General features: G+C 39.4%; 1 protein-coding gene across 2 annotated transcripts in view; it reads left to right on the forward strand.

Annotated features, from left to right (window-relative positions):
* The window catches only part of LOC121314102 (PDZ domain-containing protein 2-like), a 123,035-nt gene that overhangs the window by 16,859 nt on the left and 82,271 nt on the right, over positions 1 to 23,905 (forward strand). The window contains exon 3 of one of the 2 annotated variants that reach the window (XM_041247010.1): positions 5,338 to 6,204. In XM_041247010.1, the coding sequence (XP_041102944.1) occupies positions 5,720 to 6,204 (485 nt within the window). In that variant the 5' untranslated portion in view covers positions 5,338 to 5,719. Of the gene's footprint in view, positions 1 to 5,337; positions 6,205 to 15,251; positions 15,729 to 23,905 lie in introns of those variants that run through there. The other variant, XM_041247018.1, reaches the window with a different exon arrangement.

A 23,905-nucleotide genomic window follows, 5' to 3' on the forward strand; every position in this document is an offset into this window, starting at 1 on the left:
GTTTCTCTCCATACAGTTTTTATAAAATAAAGTGTGTGTGTGTGTGTGTGTGTGTATATACACATTAGTATAATAACTAATTGTAGATTTAAAACTGTAGTTAGTACACTGCAAAGGCATGCCATTTCAAAAGTGTGACTTATTTGGCATATATTATAAAATACATTTTATTGCACTAGTTGTAAAAAGTGTGACATTCAGGCATAAACTTTTTTTTTTTTTTTTTATGAGATATGTGTTTTGGGCAAAGGAGTTGACATCATCTGGAATACTTGCAGCTCATAACCCTGAAACTGTTTTTTTGCCACATCCACCTTTTTACTAATAACACATGTGGATTTGTATGATGTTATCTGGGCTATTTTAATAGGAAAACTATCCAGTCCAGTAATAATTTTATAAGGTTAAGATTCAAAATATTGTCTATGTTCTTTCCATGTAATGCCACTACAATGTTAAATGAAGTTTATTCATGTTGACCACACTGTACTGCATAACCCTGTTAAACCCATCTGTCTGACCCTGGCAATATGACCTTGAGAGAACAAAGTTGGGCTTTGATATTGTAGGCCTTTTAAAGATCCTGTATCAGTTTAACCTTCATAGTGTTGTACATCCATTCATTTTCAAGTAGAACCAATTTTCCCTTGCCTTAAAAAGTGTTCAGGTCATGTTGTTTTTGTCATTCTCTCGATTTGTCAAAAAACAGATTATCACCACATTTGACAGCTGTGCAGCCCCTTTTGTAAAAACCCTATTAGGTAAAGTAATTTAAGAGCATGTGTATTTGCACATCCCTAGTAATGCTTGAAAACAGGGGAATGTAAGCAAGGTTGCAGGAGACGGCTATTGGCATATTTCAGTAACCATTTGCAAGGGTGATTTACAAGAGCCTTGCCAAAGTCAGCACAACCCCATGTGGAAAATTGATTGTGTGTTCTGTAAAGGGAGAACCGTACTTCACCTCATTTGTATTATATTAAATGCACCTGGTGGAAATATGATGAGAAGGATTGTAAAACCTAACATAGCACATGGATATGGGTGGAAGCTCTCTTCAAACAATGCCAATGTTGGGAAGGCACTGCTAATACAGTCCCAGTGCACTGGCAATTGCCAACTTTCTGAATCAAGGAATTACATTCCTGCTCTACAATACTGATGAATGTCAATGGAGGTATTTTTCTAGAAAGAAGTCCTTTTTTTAAGTAAAGGAAATGTGCCATGCTTAATTTTGGTACATTGGCTGTACATTATTAAAAGGACAGGATTGCAGTGAAAAACATCCTTCTTGCACAGAAAATGAATGGTGCACACATGCTTTTAAAAGCCGGGTGGGTTGGAATCAGAGAAGATGAAAGAAACCAGAGGAATGATGTCAGATTTCAGTGCAGTTTTTCTCAAATGTAGACCACAACCTTAAGAGGGACAAGATGTTTCCCAGAAGCCAGAATTAGAAACTCTCTCCGAAGGACCATGTGATCGTTTCGTACTTTTAACATGTGGGTGCAGAGGCTGGTCAGAAGATGAGTTATGATCTTGCTGTTCTACTGTAGATGAAATGTTGGATAAATAACTTTGTATTTTCCACATTTCAATCTGAGAGGACAAACCCAAGCAATTCAGCTGCTCACTCAAATTAGAGTGGAGTGGAATGTAAATAAACTAGGACTTTATAGGTCTAACATCAAGGCACAGCGCCTGTACATATATTAATGCTTTATGGTACGCCTTTAATCTGGCTTTTATTACACTATGTAACACAATTTTTGTTCCTGGGTAGTAAGTGTTATTTCCTAATTGCTTATGCCTCAAAAGTATAGAAAATGGCTATTATTCCCCACAAACTTTGCTTTTGTGACCAGGACAGTGATATTTCAAAATATCACTATTTCCAATGGGAAGACGGGCAAATGTGTGTCTTTTCGTTCACATAAAGTCAGAAAAAAACAACATATGAATCCAAATTAACATATATTTATACTAAAGTAATACAAAAATGACTACAAAAGATTTAGAAGAGACTAGTTTCTCGAGATTTACGATTATACTGTAAATACAGTATAATCGTAAATCTCGAAAAACTACTCACTTCTAAATCTTTTGTAGTCATTTTTGTATTATTATTATTATTATTATTATTATTAAATGTAAATACAGTATAATCATAAATCTTGAAAAACTACTAGCTTTTAAATCTTTTGTAGTCATCTTTGTATTACTTTAGTATAAATACATGTTAATTTGGATTCATATGTTGTTTTTTTCTGACTTTATGTGAACGAAAAGACACGCATTTGCCCGTTTTCCCATTGGAAATAGTGATATTTTGAAATATCACTGTCCTGGTCACAAAAGCAAAGTTTGTGGGGAATAATAGCCATTTTCTATACTTTTGAGGCATAAGCAATTAGGAAATAACACTTACTACCCAGGAACAAAAATTGTGTTACATAGTATTATTATTATTATTATTATTATTATTATTATTATTATTATTATTATTATTATTATTATTCAGGGAAGCAACACTTATTACCCAGGAACCAAAAAAAAAAAAAAAAAAAAAAAAAAATTGTTATACGGTGTTATCCATCTGAGATGCAGGGCTTGGGAATTCAATTATTTGTACTGTAGGAAGGGTTTGTTTCAACTCTGTTAAGGATGAGTGTGTGAGTCACAAATAGCTGTTTTTAGTATAGATTACAACAAAACACTACTTACTGTAGCTGCCTCCTCTATTGTACGTATTCCTAGAAAATCACGATTATTTTTATATTATCATTCACATGTCCTTGATCATGAACTACTTTTGACCACTGGTTATCATTTGACATTTGGAGTGTATGAGGTTTTCACCAGCACCTGTTTTTAAAGTCCCAGCATTCAGAGTATGCAAACAGGAAAAGCTGCAGCTTTTTTTTTTTTTTGCTGAGGCTGATAGTAACATTAACTAATAACTATACAGTATTTAGACACCCAGCAGGTAGTGGAATATTTCTACATAACTATACAGTGTTGAGACACTCAGCAGCTAGTGGTATCTTTTTTAAATTATACAGCATTTAGACACCCAGCAGGCAGTGGTATCTTTCTAAATTATACAGCATTTATACAGCCCGCAGACAGTGGTATCTTTCTAAATAACTATACAGCGTTGAGACACCCAGCAGGTGTCTTTGTAGACAGTGTTTGATGTATGATGTATGAAGTAGAGGCTGGAATAGCGGGCAGTTTGGGAACATACTGTAGTGTCTCGGTGTGAACCAGATACACATCTCCCTCTTAAGACATTAATGTAAGTCACAGTTGCAGCTCGAGGTTTATGCAGGGATTAAAGTTTGCTCTCCTTTATCCAATAACCCCAAGAACCTCCTACACTCGGGTGTTCACCTCGTCTGGCTGGGTTTATGAATATAACCTTGGGAGTCAGCTGCATAGCCACAATACTATCTTGCACTCTAGCTGCTAACATGGGTGCCAATGACATGTTGCAGGGAGGCCCAAATCCTTTTCTGTAGCCGCCTTTGTGTATGGAAGTCTTTCATCACCGTGGAGATTGAGGTTGCTTTCTGTCAAGGGGATGCAGACCAAAGATCTTTACCAGCCTTTGCATTTATTGTTATTATTATTATTATTATTATTATTATTATTAGTATTGTTATTACACTGTGTAACAAAATTATTATTATTTTTTTTTGTTCCTGGGTAGTAAGTGTTATTTCCTAGTTGCTTTTGCCTCAGAAGTATAGAACATGGCTATTATTCCCCACAAACTTTGCTTTTGTGACCAGGACAGTGATATTTCAAAATATCGCTATTTCCAATGGGATTTTTAGAAGTGAGTAGTTTTTCGAGATTTACAATTATACTGTAAATACAGTATAATTGTAAATCTCAAAAAACTACTCGCTTCTAAATCTTTTGTAGTCATCTTTGTATTACTTTAGTATAAATACATGTTAATTTGGATTCATATGTTGTTTTTTTCTGACTTTATGTGAACGAAAAGACACACATTTGCCCGTTTTCCCATTGGAAATAGTGATATTTTGAAATATCACTGTCCTGGTCACAAAAGCAAAGTTTGTGGGGAATAATAGCCATTTTCTATACTTTTGAGGCATAAGCAATTAGGAAATAACACTTACTACCCAGGAACAAAAATTGTGTTACATAGTGTTGTTGTTATTATTATTATTATTATTATTATTATTATTATTATTATTATTCAGGGAAGCAACAAAAGGTAACCATTTCAGAATGCATATGCTGTTAAGGGTTTAATAAATTACAGTAAACATCACATTGGAGCAGAGCACAGTTTATGCTGTGTTGTTAGGTTAGTTATAAAGGTCGAAATTGAGTTTGTAGTACTGGCTTGCTTTATTTTATTGATCTACTTATTTAAACAAAAAACATTTCACACTAAGACAGTATGATGTTAAAGTATACCAGTTTGGCTTAGTGGGTACTAAGGATGTACTTTATTAATGATTCAAAGTTATTTGTGCAGGTTGCAAGCACCTTGTTCACTGGGGCGTCCTGTCCACAGCAGCCTGGTTCAGAGAACAGCTCTACAAGCACAGTGTATAACGAGTAGAAAAACAATCATGTGTTAAAACTACAGTACATAGCAGAGTGGAAACATGGGAAACAGGCATGGTACAAAACCGTTGAGTACTACTTGGTGAATGTACAGTAAACTGTAAAATAACTGCAAGTGCACCTTAGCAAACGGTAATACGACCTGGTAACAACCCGCTCTATTTCAAGTATTGTTTGAGCTTTTCCTGTAATAATATGACTGGTTTGAGAGAACCCCTTTCACCTAAACTGGACTGCTGTAGAATGCAGATATTGATGTATGTGCTTATGACCTATTGAGGTGAGGTGTCTGGACTGAGAGCCAAACTGCTGTGGTAGGGAAATACAGTACATATATAGAATGCTTTTAAACTCTGATAACTACAGTATTTTAATAACAAGCTGCTTTTCATTTATTATATCAAAATTCTTTCTTCTCTCTTAAAGACCTGATTGCATTGTATTACACTGTACCGTTTTCCTAAAGTGTCTGTGGTGGTCTGGAGTTTGATTCTCTTTAATATGTTTGACAGATTCAAAGTTTGCACTTCAGAACGTTCCATCTGAGCCCCTCGATTCATAAGAATCTGTGTGGTGTCTCGGTTCAGATGCTTTTGTAGTCAATCCAGTAGTTCTGTAAGCTTTTCAATCTTTTTAAGAGTATTTCAGAACAGAATTATCTCAAATTATTTTGAAGCAATAATAATATTCCATTCCACTAAAATGACCCAACTGCTTTTCTCATTTTAGGTGAACTTCTAAGATTTAATGATGACCCGTCACATGATTTGATACTCTCCACTTCAGCGCTATTGGACTCTCCTCAACCAGGAAGCTAATGGCACTTGTTCTTCAATTACTGCTCTTTCCTTAGCCTGTCTCCTTGGCTGCAGAATCTTCTATTGCATGACATCATGCTTTAACTGGTGCCAGGTTGAATGCAAGGAACCGTTCAGATGGCTGTTGATAGGATTGTTGGCCTGGGTGGTGGGGTTTTAACTTGTTGAGATGGAATTTTGCACAATCAATGGTTTATGCATATCTCCAAGGATTTGTTGGGTTTCCAAAGTTGCCCCAGTGCTTGACGGAAGGCTTTGCACATGATGTTGGGTAACACCAGGCAGACGCTAGGATGCCCATTACCCAAGAGAATGCTGGGAGTCACCTCCCTCTGCTGGAGTGCTGGCTCCAAATCCAGGCAGAACAGGACCCCAAAAGGGAGGAGCAACACTTGTGCCAGGCTGCCATCCAGAAGCTTGTGGAATACATTCACTTAAACTTTAGCGATGGGGAGTGTGCTCTGCAGAGCTCCACTCAGGAGGATGGGATGGAACTCCAGGTCCAAGCTGTGTGCCTCTCCAAGTCGTCCGGGGACGGAAGCGAGTTTGGCCTCAGCTTTGGCAACATCCCTATCTTCGGGGATCCTGATGGGAGGAAGAAAGGTGGGAGGAGGAGGAGGAAGGGGGACAAAGGGCCTGTGCTGGACGTGGGGTGCATCTGGGTGACGGAGGTGAAGAAACAAAGTCCTGCTGCCAGATGTGGGGAGATCAAGCTGCGAGATGAGCTGCTTTCACTCAACGGGCAGCTGATGATTGGCGTTGACGTCACAGGAGCGAGGTAAGCACAGTGTCCTGCACTATTGATCGTGGCTCTGTTTTGATGTCATGGGAAGGAGGTAAGCACAGTGTCCTGCTGTGGCAAAGTGGTTTGTAGTGCTCCGGTGTATAGGTGAGTTGAAGTGCTCCAACAAAGGACAAACACGAAGTCTACCGGTCAGGTTTCTTTTAATGCCCTTTTTAAACCGGGTTTCAAATAATAAAGCTGGCTCTACCCAGCAATGGGTATTGCCAGTGAAAACTGGACCCAAAATAATAAAGCTGGTTCTACCCAGCAATGGGTATTACCAGCTACAAAACAAAGGGGTTGCAGTCCCGAAATAATAAACACAAAAACACGTTTCCAAACTGGGTGCTCTGGTGCAGGTGCGGTGCTCTGAGTGCTGGTGCTCGTGCGCCTTCAGGTCCGGGCTTCTTGCTGTAGCTCCAGCTTCGTATCAGCCGTCTGGCAAAACAAACACAATACTCCTCAATGAACCCACACTTCATTCAAGATTCCGTCCTTGTCTCCTCCCATTAACCACAACAAAGGAGCCGATTACGGCGTCACGTCCCCCTAAAGTACCCTAAGCCCCGCCCCCTCCGATAGCTAGTTCAATCACGTCTCCTCCAATTCATGACTGAAACTTCGCTCACCATACCAGGGCGATGACTCCAGTTTCCGTAACGCCGCCCTCTTCCTGAATGGCCGGCTCCCGACTGTCCCCGGGACGAACTGCCCAACCATTCAGTAGGAAGCCCGCAGCTCCTGTTGTACAGTGCCCTCACTGGTCGAGAGGGAGATTTTTGATTCGGATTCATTCGCTCTCCGTCACACCTGCACTATTGATCGTGGTTTGGAGCATTTACAATGGGAAACATTTGTTTCACCACAAGGATGTTCTCTTAGGCTAAGTGTTCTCTTAGGAGGTGTTCCTATACACGGAGACTACTGTAGTACAGTATGTCAGTTTTTCTTTAAGTATATAGAAAACTACCAAGCGGTATGTAATTTAATATGTTAACGTAATATCATTCAGCAGGTTTCATTTGACTTTATAAAGCAAAATTAGTTCATTCTATCAGGTGATGCAAAATGTTTGGCCATAGCTGTATATCTCCCTCACAGACTGGTAATATCATTAGTTTTAATGTAAATGACTTTGTGACTTTGAACTGTACTGTACATCACAAAAGAGTGAAGTTATGTCAGTATAATGCAGGGCTGCTATGAAAACGTGTATATGTGTTTTTTTTTAAATTTTTATTTGGTCTTATTTTAGCTAACCCTCCAGATCATAATAAAAACAGGCTTGTTTGCTGTAGCCCGCCCTGCTCGTGATTTTAGCTGCCACCCAAACAACTTTGTGCACTTTATTTGTATGTATAGTTTTTATCAAGTGTTGTACTATGAAAGAAGTGTACACAGATTTAGATAGTCACTGTACAGCAAACCAATTTATAAAGGGCGGCCTGACCAGACTAATTTGCCAGCAAACCCAGATTTCAAATCCGCTATTCCCATGAAAAAGTTGGCCTGCATGCCAAGTGGTTGAAACATTGGCAATATTTCAGAATGAACTGCCCTTGAGGGTTGCATCTGAAGCTTTAATTAAAAGAAGTATATAATGAGAGTTTTATTTGTCATTTGAGTGCTTTTCATGCCAATGGTTTTGGTTAAAACTATGGGTCCAGAAATATACCGCAAATGCATCCAGAATCCCTCCGTTCAGAGTGTGTTCCGGTTAGTCTGTCCTCTTTTTAAATTTGCTTTTTTGCATTATATGGAAATATTCCTGTGGTTTAGCTCCAGCAGTCATAGCAAAACATTATACATGTGGCTAAGCTGGGGGTAAGCCTCTATGGTTTGACTAGTGTATAAATAGTAAATAAACAGTAACTGGTGGTGGATCCATGTGTACACGTGTATTTGGCAGGGATAGTATTAACCCTGTCCCTGCCAGACTAGAAGAACAGCAGTATAGCAGGGCTTGCGCATTGTCTGTCACACACATTTTCTTGGAGTAAAATGAAGAAGAGATATCCTACCCAGTTGTTTTGCATTGCTAGTGAAGGATAACATTTGAGGGTTCCACTGAAAATGTGGGACATCCGCTTATTTCATTTGTTCTTTTTTTTTTGTAGTTTATTCAGGGATATGTAGTGAAAAGGGTGTTGTCTCTTGGCGTGCCACTGCACATTAAAATAGTTTTGCAATCATTTTCAGAGCGGGCTATTATCAGTTTATGGATACCCAGTAGTGTATCTCTGTGGGTAAGATGTCCCTGATCATCAAACCTCCCACTCCTGAGCAGAGACAGACTAACCCCCCCAGCGCAGGTATGTGTGACTATCCCAGGCACTGCAGGCCTATGTGGTCAGACACTGGAAACATCCCCAGAGATAATGAGCTGTTTTTAACTGGTTTGGCGTGGTGGCAGATTTGCTTTATTTAATGTAGGCCACACTCTATTTCAAGGCTGTGTTAATTGAACTGATGTGAAGCTTGCTTAGCTTGTTAGCATCATCATCAAAATACAAGGGCCACAATATTATGACCATTCTTTGTGGAAATGGGCAGGTCCTGTATTTACGCACAGATCACTGCAGGGCACAGCATCTCCACCAGGGCAGTTTGTTTATTTAGTGCCATGTGTTAGTTACATTATTCCAATATGGAAGCATTAAAAATTAAAGTATACTGTTTCCTATATGCAAAGATTTAAGGGGGTAGGGGGGGGATTTATTTTTGGGGGCTATTCAGTGAATCAGATACAGACAAAAGTACAAGTTAAATTACCCACACAGTTAGCAAGGGCCGGTTTATGACATTAGTGTGTGGTTCTAAACTGGCTGTTAAGGCCACAGTGCAGTGTTTTTTATTTCATTCTAATGAAAGGTTATGAATCTAGTATCTTGAGCTGACCCACACACTGTGTCCTTACAGTACAAGCATGCTGCTAAATTACCCTGGTTTCTCCCTGCGCCGCTAGTCCTTGGCTTCTTATTTGACTGTACTATACTTCCTGTTGTATCTATCATATTGTGGTCCAGTGGGGCGGCCTACTATTGAAGGCTGTTGAGACGACCAGACTAAGCTGGGTTAACCCACTGTGCCCCCGTAAGGCTAGTGCATTATCCCGTTGTGCTGTAAAACTAATGCATTAACCCACTGTGCTGTAAGACTAGTGCATTAACCCACTGTGCTGTAAAACTAGTGCAGTAACCCACTGTGCCCCCTGTAAGGCTAGTGCATTAACCCACTGTGCTATAATGCTGGTGCATTAACCCACTGTGCTGTAAGACTAGTACATTAGCCCACTGTGCTATAAGGCTGGTGCATTAACCGACTGTGCCCCCTGTAAGACTAGTGCATTAACTCACTGTGCCCCTTGTAAGACTGGTACATTAACCCACTGTGCTGTAAGACTAGTACATTAACCCACTGTGCTGTAAGACTAGTGCATTAACCCACTGTGCTGTAAGACTAGTACATTAGCCCACTGTGCTATAAGGCTGGTGCATTAACCGACTGTTCCCCCTTGTAAGACAAGTGCATTAACCCACTGTGCCCCCTGTAAGACTAGTGCATTAACCCACTGTGCCCCCTGTAAGACTAGTTCATTAACTCACTGTGCTGTAAGACTAGTGCATTAACCCACTGTGCTGTAAGACTAGTGCATTAACCCACTGTGCTGTAAGGCTAGTGCATTAACCCACTGTGCTTTAAGGCTAGTGCATTAACCCACTGTGCTGTAAGACTAGTGCATTAACCCACTGTGCTGTAAGGCTAGTGCATTAACCCACTGTGCTTTAAGGCTAGTGCATTAACCCACTGTGCTGTAAGACTAGTGCATTAACCCACTGTGCTGGGAACTATGAGACAGTCCATTCAAATTGACTATGATACTGAGGAGTGATTTCTTTTTTATAGCCAGTAAAGCCTTCCGACTGTTCTGTGTGTCAGATTATATTAAACATACCGCCATGTCAGTTGTGGTTGCTGGGTGCTTTCTCCTTTTAATTACGTCCCTGTGGAAATTGCCTGTGGAAATTTCAGTTTCATATCCCAATCTGTTTTTCTATTCCAACCTGTTCAGCTCTGGAACATTCATGGCACTGCAAAGTATGATAGGAATTCAACGTGCTTGCGTTTGACATACCTTTCAAATGTACTGTGCAGGCGTTCACCAAATGAACACAGTAGCTCATTTGTTTTCAGCTTCTGTAACATTAAAAGGGATTAAAGCTTCGAATCATCAGCAACTAAAACCTGCATTCACTGCCGAGGGCCGACATTCCACTGCCAGGATTATCCCTCAATTAGCGAGCACTTTCCACTAGGGGGCAGTAGCTGATAATCTTTCTTACTTTTCAGTATCTTTTAATATCTGGCTGAACATCCAGCTGGCCCATGCAGGCTTACACTGAGGGGTTTGTGTGCTGTGTACTGGGGTTGAAGTGAACTGTGATGGGTTCCCCTGCATAAGGCACAGCAGAATGAGTTGTTTTCTACTTTCTGCAGTTCTGCTGGCTTCCAAGACACTATACTGTAGCATGACCTGATGAATTGCATTCAGCTCAGCTGAGAGGCTAATTCTCCAGGTTGCTGTTGTGCAGTCCTGTGTTCTGTAGGTTGTTGATTCGTGCTGTTCTAAGTGCTCCTGGAGCGACCACACTTTATTAATATCTGTTCAAGTGAATAATGTCTCAATCATTAATATTTTGTAATCTGATCGTGATTTTGAGGTTAGTACTGCAGGTCGTTGCCTGTCAATCCTGACAGTCCTGGCACTATTTCAAATCTCTTTCCACAGTTACTTGGAATCTGAACATTGTGCTCAGTTTGTATATATTTTACTGAAGAAGCGTGTGCTGTTTGTTCTGATGGATACAGAGTGCAGATGAAATCGGTTGCTTCTGCAGGTAAAGACTGTAAAACTTGCCTTTACTCATTAGAGATCAGCAAATGAAACCATATGCATTTTCCATACTAAAATGAAGATTGTAATACACACAGTGTAGTCGATGTGGGCATGCGTATTGCATGCTCTAACACCAGTATAGTCCTGTGTAATACACACAGTATAGTGGATGTTGGTGTGCGTCTTGCGTGCTCCAACACCAGTACAGCCCTGTGTGCACCTCCAGCACTTGCTGATTGAAGCTTACATGAAACAAAACAAAATTGTGGGAACTGCAAAGAAAAAGAACATTATTGGCACTATAGCTGCCTTTGTCTGTTGGAACTTGAAAACACTTACACGTAGAGGACGCTGGATTGAGCAGTCATTGCCACTATGCAGTTTATGTTTCCTGTATAATCTAGTTGGCTGGAAAATAAAACCCAATAAAAGGAAGATGTACGTGAATAATGAAATAATTAATGAATATGGACAAGAGAACACCTTTGGTTGTTGACAAACTATTGGCCCCTATAGGACAAAGGTCATCCTTGCAGGTGTCTGCTGGTTTTACCTCCCTAACTGTGCTGGAGCGCCACAGCCAATACAATGCTTCTTATGGAATCCCCACTGAAGAACGGCAACTTCACACAGCCAGAATGTGAGCCTGCCCTCCCTAACTGTGTAGATATAGTGACAGAGGATTGAAACCTGGTCTCTCCAGGCTTTGTGACTAACACACTTCCAAGCTTAGCAGCACCTAGTGTGGTTGCTTCATGTCCAAGCTTTCCTCTGCATGTTGGCGATTGGCACTGCTGTTTCATTTCGATGGCTCGAATTTGGATTTCCAGATTTAAATGAACAAACATGGACACATGAAATCTACAATGCCTTTCGTAACATGAAATACAGGACAGGATCAGTAAGGCTAATTCACCAACACAGGGGAAACGCATGTGATGCCCTTAGATACAGTATGAGGGGATTTGATGAAAATGTGCACATAACTTTTTTGGGAATGATGATGGGAAATGAACTGTTACCAAGCCGATTTGCCTGTTCATACTCCATAGTCTCTGTTCAAGTAAATAATGTCATGTTTGGTGCAATCAAAAGCTGGCACCTCCTGTAAAGTTGCAGGTTCCTGTCATGCGAATAAAGGCTGTATTTCTGAATACAGGGGACCATTGTGCCAGCGTGCCAGCGTGCTGACCAGCAAGTTTCTAACAAGTTTCTGATACAGGTCTACACTCTAGCAGTCTCTTTAGTGTATGGTAATACACATGTTTCACAGAGAGTGGGCAGTGCAGTTGCAGTCTGTGCTGAGAATCTAAACAACTGCTGCGTTTATGTATTTCTGTATTTGTTTTTGTTAAAGTTCTGCCAGTTCCTGTCTTCTGTGGTTAGTGTGCACACTGAAAGACCTTTCATAACTTCACCTGCCAGGACCACATATTTGAAATGAGTGGGCGTGGGTTTTGGAGAGGCCGCAGGGCTCATCACAGACACATTCTGTACAGATAAACACACTGACATTGAATCTGCAGCAAGTCATTTTTAAATACGATTCCCAGGGTTTCTTTCTCATGGTAACCCTTGTGCAAGTCTGGGCAGAAGCCGTCAGTGAAGAGTGTAGGTCTGGTTTCCAGCTCCACAGTCAACTGATACTTATGTATACTGATAATATGTGGTAAAATAATACAAAATATAAGAATGCAATAATGAAATGTGTATAAATGAGACTGGAGACAGTTGGATACTAGCTTCTCTTTATATCATTTTAGAGGTGTTTTATTTATAGTATTTGTTATAATTGTGTCTCTTTAGAAAGAGTCAGGGATGTAACCAGCACTAGAGAATGTGTGTGTGGGAGGGGCTTCTCTAGCACTGGACAGTGTGTGGGCCGGTGCCCGTCTGGTTTTTGTTCAAAGTGTACACTAAATTGATTAATTGGACCAATTAAGCTTCTAATAAGCACTTGATTGGTCCAATTAAGTAATTTTCTGCAATCCTAAAGTTTTTGGTGATGCAAAACTGTTGGCCACAGCTGTATTGTACCTTAATGTATCACATGTGCATCACCAAACACAGCACAACCTGGTAAGCATCATTCTATCTGGGATACTGACTGTGGGTAGAGGAAGGAGCTGATTTATTATTAATATTCCTACCACACGCAGTGCTATTGCAGTGAATTACCCCTTGCATTGCAGCAATGTGCGGCTGTTGTGCGCAAGCTTTTACTTCAAATGAATTTAATAAAATTAAAAAAAAAAAACTAAATAGATTTTTGGATACATAGGCCTGAAGATCTGTATGGGTGGCACTGCTTGCCTATGGTGTTAGTGAAACCAATCACCCAGCTGAAACATGGTACAGACATTCCCCAGCACAGGTTCAGGGAATCGAGGCCATGGAGAACAGCTTGTTTCTGATTTGCTGGGCTGGTGTAAGGAAGCAGCTAAAGAACAGCTTAACCCATTGTGGTAGAACTTTGCATTCACAGTTGTTGCTAGAAGTTATTCACCATATTGAAGCGTTAGTTTTTCTTCATAATGCTGGCACACAAGTGGAACATGTGCATGTTTAATCATGATTTTCTGTCCATTCCCAGCCCCAGGTTGAATGTTTTTGTTGCCGGCAGGGCTCCAGTCGGATTATTAAACCAATAACAGGAGCTGCACAGCCCGTGAGAAACAGCAGCTGCTGCCCCTTCCTCTGTGTTATTCTCAGAGTGAGAGACACACCACCTTGATTTTCATTGTGAGGGTGCTGTATACTGGCCTTATACTTTGCCAAGACATTGTGCAGCACAAGAAATAAGAAATATACACAAATGCACATGGCTCTTCCACATTACAACAGTGAAAACAACAAACAAGTTCTGCAGGGTCCGAGTTTAAGCACGAGCTGAAGTTTACACAAGGCTTCCTCCCTCAGCAGGAAACACTTTACAAATACCACAGTGTACAATAGGGATTGAATAGCTGCTCATGCCTTCAGAGGCAATGCATTAAAGGGTTTATTATTACAATCTGTTTTTGTCCCAGTTGACTATGATTGCTCTTCTTGCCACTGTGGCACGTTTACAAAAGCATTTCAAATACTGTGCTTACAAAGTTTGTTACTTGTTTGGCATTTGGGAGAGTGCCTGTGCTTGAAAAGATTGAAGAATGCAGTTTCAATCTAAACAGCAAATGCAGTAAATTCCATATTGGAGCAGTACTTGACTACTGGATGTATCACCTCCTTTCTTGCAAAAACTGACGGTATTAAAAAATCTCAAACAGGGATTCATTACATGAATTTGCCAAACTACGCTGCACATGCATCGTCATCAGGAAAAGGGCAGTTATGCCAATTGACATTCTATGCATAAAGTAATGCTGATGAACTCAAGGAGTGGCAGTTTGCATACAGTACACACACAGCCCACATATATATGGATATATAATATATATATATATTAGATATATATATATAGATATTATATTATATATAATATATATATATATATATATATATAAAGGATTTGTCACTGAGGTATTCCCATGGTTTTCAGCAGACATGTAGACAGGTGGAACCGAAGGTCGACTATGGTAGTAAATACCAATCTCAGAAGTATGGGAATACTTTTATGTGTGTAGTAGAGCAATTAATAGTTAAGAGGTTTTCAAACTCTGATCAAGACACATGAATAAAAACATAAACAAACAAAAACAGGGATCCAGTTAATCCAGCTATATATTCTCCAAGAGGTCTGTTTTTTCGACGTGCGACCTACTTTTGTTCAATCCCTTTTTTCCCCTGTAGCATTCAGCCGTCCCATTAATGTTACTTGAGACAGGAAGCACTGGAGGAGTGTGATGTAAACAGTTTCGCTGCCCAGATCAGGCTTCCTAAGTGTTTTGCAGCTGGATCAGTTCGCATTTGTTGGTGGTGTGTTTTTTTTCTTGCAAGCTCTCTAGAGTAAGGACTGATTGAAGCTGAGAAGTGCAGTGAGATGGGTCAGACTCAGGCATTTAGACAGTAGCACAGGATTGTGTTCTGGTAGGTATTCTTGCGTCTGCGCTAAACGGTAGTGGTGCATATTTTGAAGTAAAAAGAAACCTTCTCTGTAAAGTCCTTAGTAGCGTTCTCACTTACTGGAAAATTCAAACTGCAGGATAGTTTGCATGAAAAAAAAATGAATAGGGCAGAAAGCAAATAAAATACGTAAAAACAACAAAAGCAATAGCGTGCTTTGTTTTGTTTTGTTTTGCAGTTCAGTTTTATCAGCTCAAATACTAACGCGGGTATTGCAGTACCCACACCGAGTTTCAGACAAGCTCAGGCGGCGCTGCTGCTGCTGGTAATCTCAGAATCACTGAATGAGGGAAGCACGCGTCGTCGCCAATACGCGCGAGGCTGGGTTTGGAAGAAACTGAAACGCATCTGAAGTGCCTCAGTGAGTTGCACAAATCCGTTCCTTCAACAGTGGCCAGTCTCTGGAGGCCAGCGAGCGATTAGACCAATTAAGGACCCCATGGGATTGATAAACCCTTCTCAATGCAGATTAACCCCGAGCGCCGGCTGCTTGTGACAGAGAACTCCGTGGGTACACTGAGACCGAGAGAAACATGACGCTCATTTAAAAGAGCAGGTATGGAAACAATTTTGTTACCAATCTGAACCTGCGTGTGATGCAGTTGTAGTTTTTCTGTGTGGTACGCCTTTTCTGGCAAATCGGGCATATATATATATATAATTGATAGTACCAAATTCAGTACGTAGTGGCAGGTATACACTGTCTGTACAGTAAATAACTAGTTATGTGGTACACACGGGGGCATTTGGTTTTCCATGGGGCAAAGCATTTACTCACCGAGGAACAGACAACCGGTCAGTGCTTGCCTAGAGACCCCGATTTACATTGTATTACTTTTGTGCAGTTATAGGGTTGTTTAATACTTCATAGAAACTGTCGTTAAATACCAGAATAAACGCTTTTGTTTTTAAACAGTTTACAGACTCATTCGCAATTGTAGTTGAAGGCTGTTGGAGCGTTATTTATTTATTTTTTTATTGCTCAGACTTGTTAATTTTATTTTAGTAATGTGCTCATTGTTAATTCATTAATTTTCTAATGTATTTCTTATTAAAAGTTTATTTTTTATTTTTTTTAAATAAATATTTATTGTTTTAATATTGTTCTTTTGCTGCCCTGTAGTCCAATGTCGTTTGGAAGATCCATGACTAAGAGTACCACGCGAGTTTAACGGGATAATTTAATTCTCTAACAGGTTGCACAAACGCATTTAATTATGCATTACTGTTTTACACGATGACATCCGTGTTTTAAAAAATTCAACGTTTGAGTGTAATTTATTAAATATATAGGATCGTGAAAGTTACCAAACAGCTCTCTGTAAACCTGTATTTTGGATGTTTCTTTCATGTTGTCAGCTTGGTGAACCATTTGGAAAATTAAATCTGATGTATGTGTCAATCAAAAGACATACACAATCAAAACAAATAAGTCAGTTAAAGTTTCACATGCATGACCAATTCCATGTCATGCCTTTGTGCAGCACTCTTCATTGCGCGTTGTTTCAACACAGCCAAAACAATGCCTTCTGGGCAGTCGTTGTGAATACAGTCATATCCTCACATTGTAGTACCATAGACTAGGGGTGAGGACTAGATTTGACCTTCAGGAAACAGAACTCAACTGCGTGTGTGTTAGGAGGAGCGGATTAATGATTCATTTGCTAGTAGACACACTTTTTTGTTGTCATTTTAAAGGTTTTGTAAAAAATACAGTTTTGATTATGATGTCTTCCTTTGTTGGGAGTAAAAAATAACAACGCGGAGAACACACATGAAATCGCACTCGCACACTCACTCTTCTAACATTCAGTAAAAGTAATGATTGAGTTTTATTGTCACTTTTGAATAGTCACAGCAGAGCTGGGAGATGGAATTGTATTTTCCCAGATTGCTGGTCTCTCCATAAATCCTCACATTTTGCAGATGGGCACCTTTCATTAAAAAAGCATAGGGCAAGTCAGTTAACAAGAATATTACTTGTAGCTGATTATCTCTTTATTACCCAAGACAGTGAATCTCTGCTTATCATTTCCACGTCTCCTTCCTTTATACAGTAATTACACCGTGTAACAATTTATTTAATTTTTTTTTGGTTCCTGGGTAGTAAGTGTTATTTCCTAATTGCTTATGCCTCAAAAGTATAGAAAATGGCTATTATTCCCCACAAACTTTGCTTTTGTGACCAGGACAGTGATATTTTGAAATTTACCTATTTTCCAGAACATTCCAGATAGATTCAGTGCTGAGTAAACTTGGAGTAACTTCTAGAACTTTCCAGTAATATAAATAGTAGTATAAATACAGGGGCCTTAAGCCCACCAGTTCAGTTTAGTTCCAGCTGCTTAAGTGGATACATATCTGCATTTTTCTGAGATGGCCTTGAAGTATGATGAGTACAGCTGGGAGGTCATAGGAGACTTCAAAATGGTGGCATTCCTGATTGGTCTCCAAGGCGGTTTTACCAAGTTTCCCTGCTATCTTTGCCTTTGGGACAGCAGGGACACCAAGGCGCACTACCACAGGCTGGACTGGCCACAGCGGACCGAGTTCTCTGTGGGGAGGAACAATGTCAAGTGGGAGCCACTGGTGGACCCCCGGAAGGTGCTGATGCCACCACTGCACATCAAATTGAGCCTTATGAAACAATTTGTCAGAGCGCTAGATAAGGTAGATCAAGTACCTTCAAGACTTCTTCCCTAAGCTGTCTGAGACAAAGGTCAAAGCCGGTGTCTTCGTCGGACCACAGATAAAGAAGATCCTGGAGTGCAATGAATTCCCCAAGAAGCTCACTAGTAAGGAGAAAGCATCTTGGAACAGCTTTGTCGCAGTGGTTCGGGGGCTTCCTGGGCAATCACAAGGCCGAAAACTATGTGGAGCTGGTTGAGACTCTGGTGAAGAACTACGGCACAATGGGCTGTAGGATGTCCCTTAATGTCCATATCCTTGATGCTCATCTTGATAAATTCAAGGAGAACATGGGAGCGTACTCGGAGGAGTAAGGCGAGCACTTCCACCAGGATATACTGGACTTTGAACGCCGCTACCAAGGACAGTATAACGAGAACATGATGGGAGACTACATTTGGGGGCTGATTCGTGGAAGTGATTTACAGTATAATCGTAAATCCCGAAAAACTACTCACTTCTAAATCTTTTGTAGTCATTTTTGTATTACTTTAGTATAAATACATGTTAATTTGGATTCATATGTTGTTTTTTTCTGACTTTATGTGAACGAAAAGACACATTCACCTGTTTTCTCATTGGAAATAGGTAAATTTCAAAATATCACTGTCCTGGTCACAAAAGCAAAGTTTGTGGGGAATAATAGCCATTTTCTATACTTTTGAGGCATAAGCAATTAGGAAATAACACTTACTACCCAGGAACAAAAATTGTGTTACATAGTGTTATTTATTATTATTATTATTATTATTATTATTATTTTATTATTATTATTATTATTATTACCCCAAGTCCCGAGTTTAAATCTTAAACTTTATCAATTACTGATTTATAATATTCATAAATACCTTTTTAGTGTTTCTATACTCATGCATACTATGCGTAATATACTTATCATATCAAAATCAGAGGACAAAAGGAGGTGCCTGTCTTTCAGTCTTAACATTAGGAGTGCAGGCTCTGTAGATATGTCATACTTCCCTTTTGTACATGCATACACATATCTGTGAAGAGGATGCATGTAGAAATGGGTGTTCCGTGGATGCAGGCCATTATTGTGAACTTTGTGTTAACAGCGCTGGCGAGGGAAGCATACCGATGACATACTGATGTAGAAACGTAGGGCTGCAGTCCTCCTCATTGTCCTGGCCTCACTAATTAGCAAAGCACTGATTAGAAATCCTTTAATCAGCTGTGTGAGTGTCAGGTGATGTCTGTGGGAATGCATTCTCTCTGATTCAGCAGGGATCATGTTACTCTCGTACACTTCTGGAGCAGAACATCATACACCTCCTGTGATCATGTGGCGATCCAGCTATTTTAATTAGTTGACTGCTAATGTGGAACAGGTATTATTCATTTATTGGTCATGTGTGATATTTACAAGCAGTACACATTTAGCACGTTTAGTTGTGATCAATAATCTTTGTGTTGTAGAACCGTGCTGAGGCTTAGGTTGAGTTTTTTTTGTTTTTAGGCACAAAGGCTTGTGAGCTGGATCTGTGTGTAATATTGAAGACCCAAACACAGCTGCTGGGCATTTCGTAAAGAATGACTCTCCTACCTCCAGTGCTTATTTGGAGGGGAGGGGGGTTATGATGCCACTGATTCGATGAAATAACAAATTCAGTTCCAACATGTTGCTGCACATAATATACATCATATTGTAATATTCAGGTGTTGCAGTAATCTGATAGAATGTGCAGATGAGAACCCCCCCCCCCCCCAAAAAAAAAAAAAAAAAAAAAAAAACAACTTGATGCATTTCATCTTAAAACAGGTTTTAAAACCTTTCAATATAGTTTACCATCCAGCTCTACTTATTACAAATCCATAGCACACACCCTGGAATGTGTAAAATAACCTGACTGTTATATGATACAACGGTTTGCATTTGTCAATTCTTTTTTTTAGTTATTCATACAGACGTTTCCTGTAATATACATTCTCATTACAGCAGCTTCAGGGAAAACACCCTTTTTGTGATCACTCTGAAGAAACCACTGTACCTGACTTTACCCCGTACTTAACTCTGCACACACTGTATTATTAGTTTTTTTTTATTCTAAAGGAAAGGGGAAAGTTCTATCAAAACTAATATAAATGTACAGTATAGTAAACATCCTTCTTGTGACCAGCCCCTAACCAACACCGGCTCATTGCAAGACTCTCTGAAGATTGCCCTGTTAGGTTCAGCTCTTGTGAATTACAATTTGGCACATTTTTGGTGAAAGTAACGTGAAACTGGAAGACAAATTTGTTTCTGTTAGTAAAAGTCCTTATGTACCGAGCATGCCCGTTAAAGCTCCTGTGTCCGCTGTAACATTCATGCTTTACAACTCTGTACAGCTTATGGAGGCTTTCACAGCGGCCACCTAGTATAAAACAGAGCATGTCTAAAATAGACTGTGTTCCTATTTATCTGTGGATGTTCTGCGTAAATAAGAACATAAGAAAGTTTACAAACGAGAGGAGGCCATTCGGCCCATGTACTTATTTAACATAGATTCTTTGCAAAAAACGTTGTCAATGCATCATTTAGGGTTGATATTAAAACGACAAAAGTTGAGAATTGCAATGTTAGGGTTTTAAATTCCTTTTTTCAAGATCAAACATCTAACTGCGAGAGAGCAGTACTGAGCATGCTCAGAACCAAAATTTCAAATCCCTATAATTCAGGAACAGATTTAATATTTTTTCACCAAACCACAAAAAAGGCACTATTCTGAGCCAGTCCCCTTGTACCCTAAATTTGTCAAACAAAAACATTTTGGAGCAGAGACTGACAAAAAAACTCCCAGCAAAAAACACAGATTTTAATTTTTTTTTCACTATGCGGATCTCGGAATCCGCATATGAAATGAAATGGCCCACATCAAGAAATCTAACCAAAGGGAGCACATTTTTGTGCAAATACATTGAACAGGGTCTGTGTTATTAAAGTACATAAGTTGGGGTTTAACATTAAACTGCCTACTCAACCCTAAACCTATGTGTACAGTTTTCCTCAAGGACTTCTGTACTTTGCTCCATTCATTTTCCCTTCTATCCTGACAAGTGCCCCAGTCCCTGCCGATAACGAAAAATCTCCATAACAAGATGCTGCCACCAACATGCTTCACAGTAGGGATGGTGTTCTTTGGGTGATGTGCTGTGTTGGGTTTGCGCCAAACATAACGCTTTGCATTTTGGCCAAAAAGTTCAATTTTAGTTTCGTCAGACCATAAAACTTTTTGCCACATGGCTACAGAATCTCCTGAGTGTTTTTTTGCATACTTCAAACGGGATTCAAGGTAGGCTTTCTTGAGTAATGGCTTCCTTCTTGCCATCCTATCATACAGGCCTGATTTGTGTAGTGCTTAGGATATTGCTGTCACATACACACTTTGACCAGTCTTGGCCATAGAAGCCTGTAGCTCTTGCAAAGTTGCCATTGGCCTCTTTGTAGCCTCTCTGATCAGTCTCCTTCTTGCTCGGTCATAGAGTTTGGAGGGACGGCCTAATCTAGGCAGGGTCTTGGTGGTGCCATACACCTTCCACTTCTAATAATCGTTTTGACCATGCACCAAGGGGTATTCAAGGCCTTTGCTATTTTTTTTTATACCCATCCCCTGATCTGTGCCTTTGAACATCTTTGTCCCAGAGTTCTTTTGAAGGCACCTTGGTGCTCATGGTTGAGTCTTTGCTTTGAAATGCACTACCCAGCAGAGGGAACCTACAGGAACTGCTGAATTTATCCTGAAATCATGTGAATTACTACAATTTAACGCAGGTGGAGACCACTTAATTTGGTGTGTGATTTTGAAGGCGATTGGTTACACATGAGCTAATTTAGGATTGCTATTACAAGGGGCGTGGAGACTTACCCAACCAAGCTATTTCAGTTTTTTTTTTAAATTAATTTTCTACAAATTTCTAGAATATTTTTTTCATTTGGAAGTTGTGGGGTAGGATGTGTAGATAAATGAAAAAAACAAAAACAATATTAAGGCATTATAATTCCAAGCTATAAGGCAAGAAATGGTGAATTTTGAAAGGGAGTGTAGACTTTCTATAGACTCTGTGTGTGTGCGTGTGTATATATATATATATATATATATATATATATATATATATATATATATATATATATATATATATATACATATATACAAACACCATCCACTTGATATATTGCGGGTGTCAGGGTCCACTATAAATCGGCTATATATCGAGGGCCGTGATATAGTGAGAGACCCATAAAGAAACAAATGTTCTCTTGAATCTTCCTTTCTCAAATGTGCAAACACGCTGCATTGAAATAATACATTCCCAACATAGGAGGCTTGTTGCTAGGGAGCTGATGTCACTGCCTTTTGCATTGCTACCACACGTGAACACCTTGTTAGCTAATATAAAAACCGCTTCAGCAAGTAGATATTTAATTTCTTGTGTTATTGTGCAATACGTGTGTATATGATAACCGTGCAATATTATTGCTTTGTTTTTAATTGTTTTGTATGTTGTTTTTGTGATGTGCAGTACGAAATAAAACAAAACAAAACGAACAGTAATTCTAAGTGCATGTGTATATGTATATTGCAGCAAAGGCATACACAGTTAGACAGTAAAAATAGGGAGCCAACTCCAGGACGGCAATGCTACCGGCAATGTCCGAAATTCAGGCAATTTATGAAAGTGAGCATGAGAAACCCCATTGACACTGGATTCAGTTACTGGGTGGAAGATGAATGATTAGCTGATTCACATTAGACAGTGTTTATGTCAAGTAATTGGAGAGCATTAAGTTAAGTACATAATACATATCGAGATTTTAATTATGTGTTTAAAATAAGTTAGTCTTATATATGTCATTCAATATTTTATATAGTCATGTCGTCAATAAAAAATACATTTTTGAAAACATATTTTCTGAAACTGGACTTCCTGTGTAGTTTTTATGAATGAGATGAGTGAGTGAATGACGCTACTCATGTAGGCGGGTCAAACTAGCTGTTCAATCGTAGTTCTGTGTCTGTCCCCCGAAAACATAAATTTAAAGATCTTTGTGATTAATTTTGGACTTTGACCGGGCATTGTTGGGCACTCCTAGATCTGCCTGGGCAAAACCTGGAATGAAAGATTTTTGTGATTAATTTCAGACTTTGACCGGGCAATCCACAGTATAAATAATGATAAAGATAGTAGTCATTGCTGTGAGTACATGCCTGTGTGTCAGATGCACTTAAGAAGTCACTTTAGTTTCAACAGTAAAGATGTACAGTAAAGAAAGACTGCTCTGCAGTGCAGCAAAGATAACACCACTCGAAACGGCAGCCTACTGAAATGTATAATGTATGCTATTTTCTTCCTGCAGATTATTAACTGGTTATCATGCAATAGTATTGTTGTTACAGTGCTTAGTGCAGAAGGATACAAAAATATAATTTTAAGGAACTGTTGCTTTCAGTGACTGCACTTCAGATTGATTGATGCCTACGGCGTCAAAATACTCCTGACACTAACGCTTTGACATGCCACTCTTTGACACGCCATGCTTGCTGTGAAAAGACCTTAAGAACTGTGCACAATGTCACTTCTGGGTGGAATGCTCATTTGCTAGTGCTGAATTGTAGCAGACTAACATTTACTGTAAGCAAAGGTAGGACATTTTCTTAATTCTTCTGACCCGTGACTCTTTAGTGCTTTGTTCTTTGTATTTTGTAAAGGCTGAAACAATAAATACAAATAAAAATTCTAAATGGCACAGTATTTTACTAGTTGTGCATTGCACTGATTTTTGCATTGATTGCTACAATTGAATACTGGATGTGAAGTTTGAAATATATGCAAGAGTAAAATATAAAGATGACTAGAAATACAGAATCAGTACTAGAAAATGTGTATGATAGTCTAAATGTAATCTATTAAACAGAGATGTACAACTTTATATTGAGGGTTTGGCGAGTTATTTATGAAAATGTCCTGCTTTTACAGTAGGTTCCCTTCTGGGGTTAGCAGCTAAATCCCTCCTAAATAATGAAGTAAAATCGGTTTACCCACACG

Source organism: Polyodon spathula, chromosome 1 (assembly GCF_017654505.1).
Source record: "Polyodon spathula isolate WHYD16114869_AA chromosome 1, ASM1765450v1, whole genome shotgun sequence".
In the NCBI taxonomy this organism is placed as follows: Eukaryota; Metazoa; Chordata; class Actinopteri; order Acipenseriformes; family Polyodontidae; genus Polyodon; species Polyodon spathula.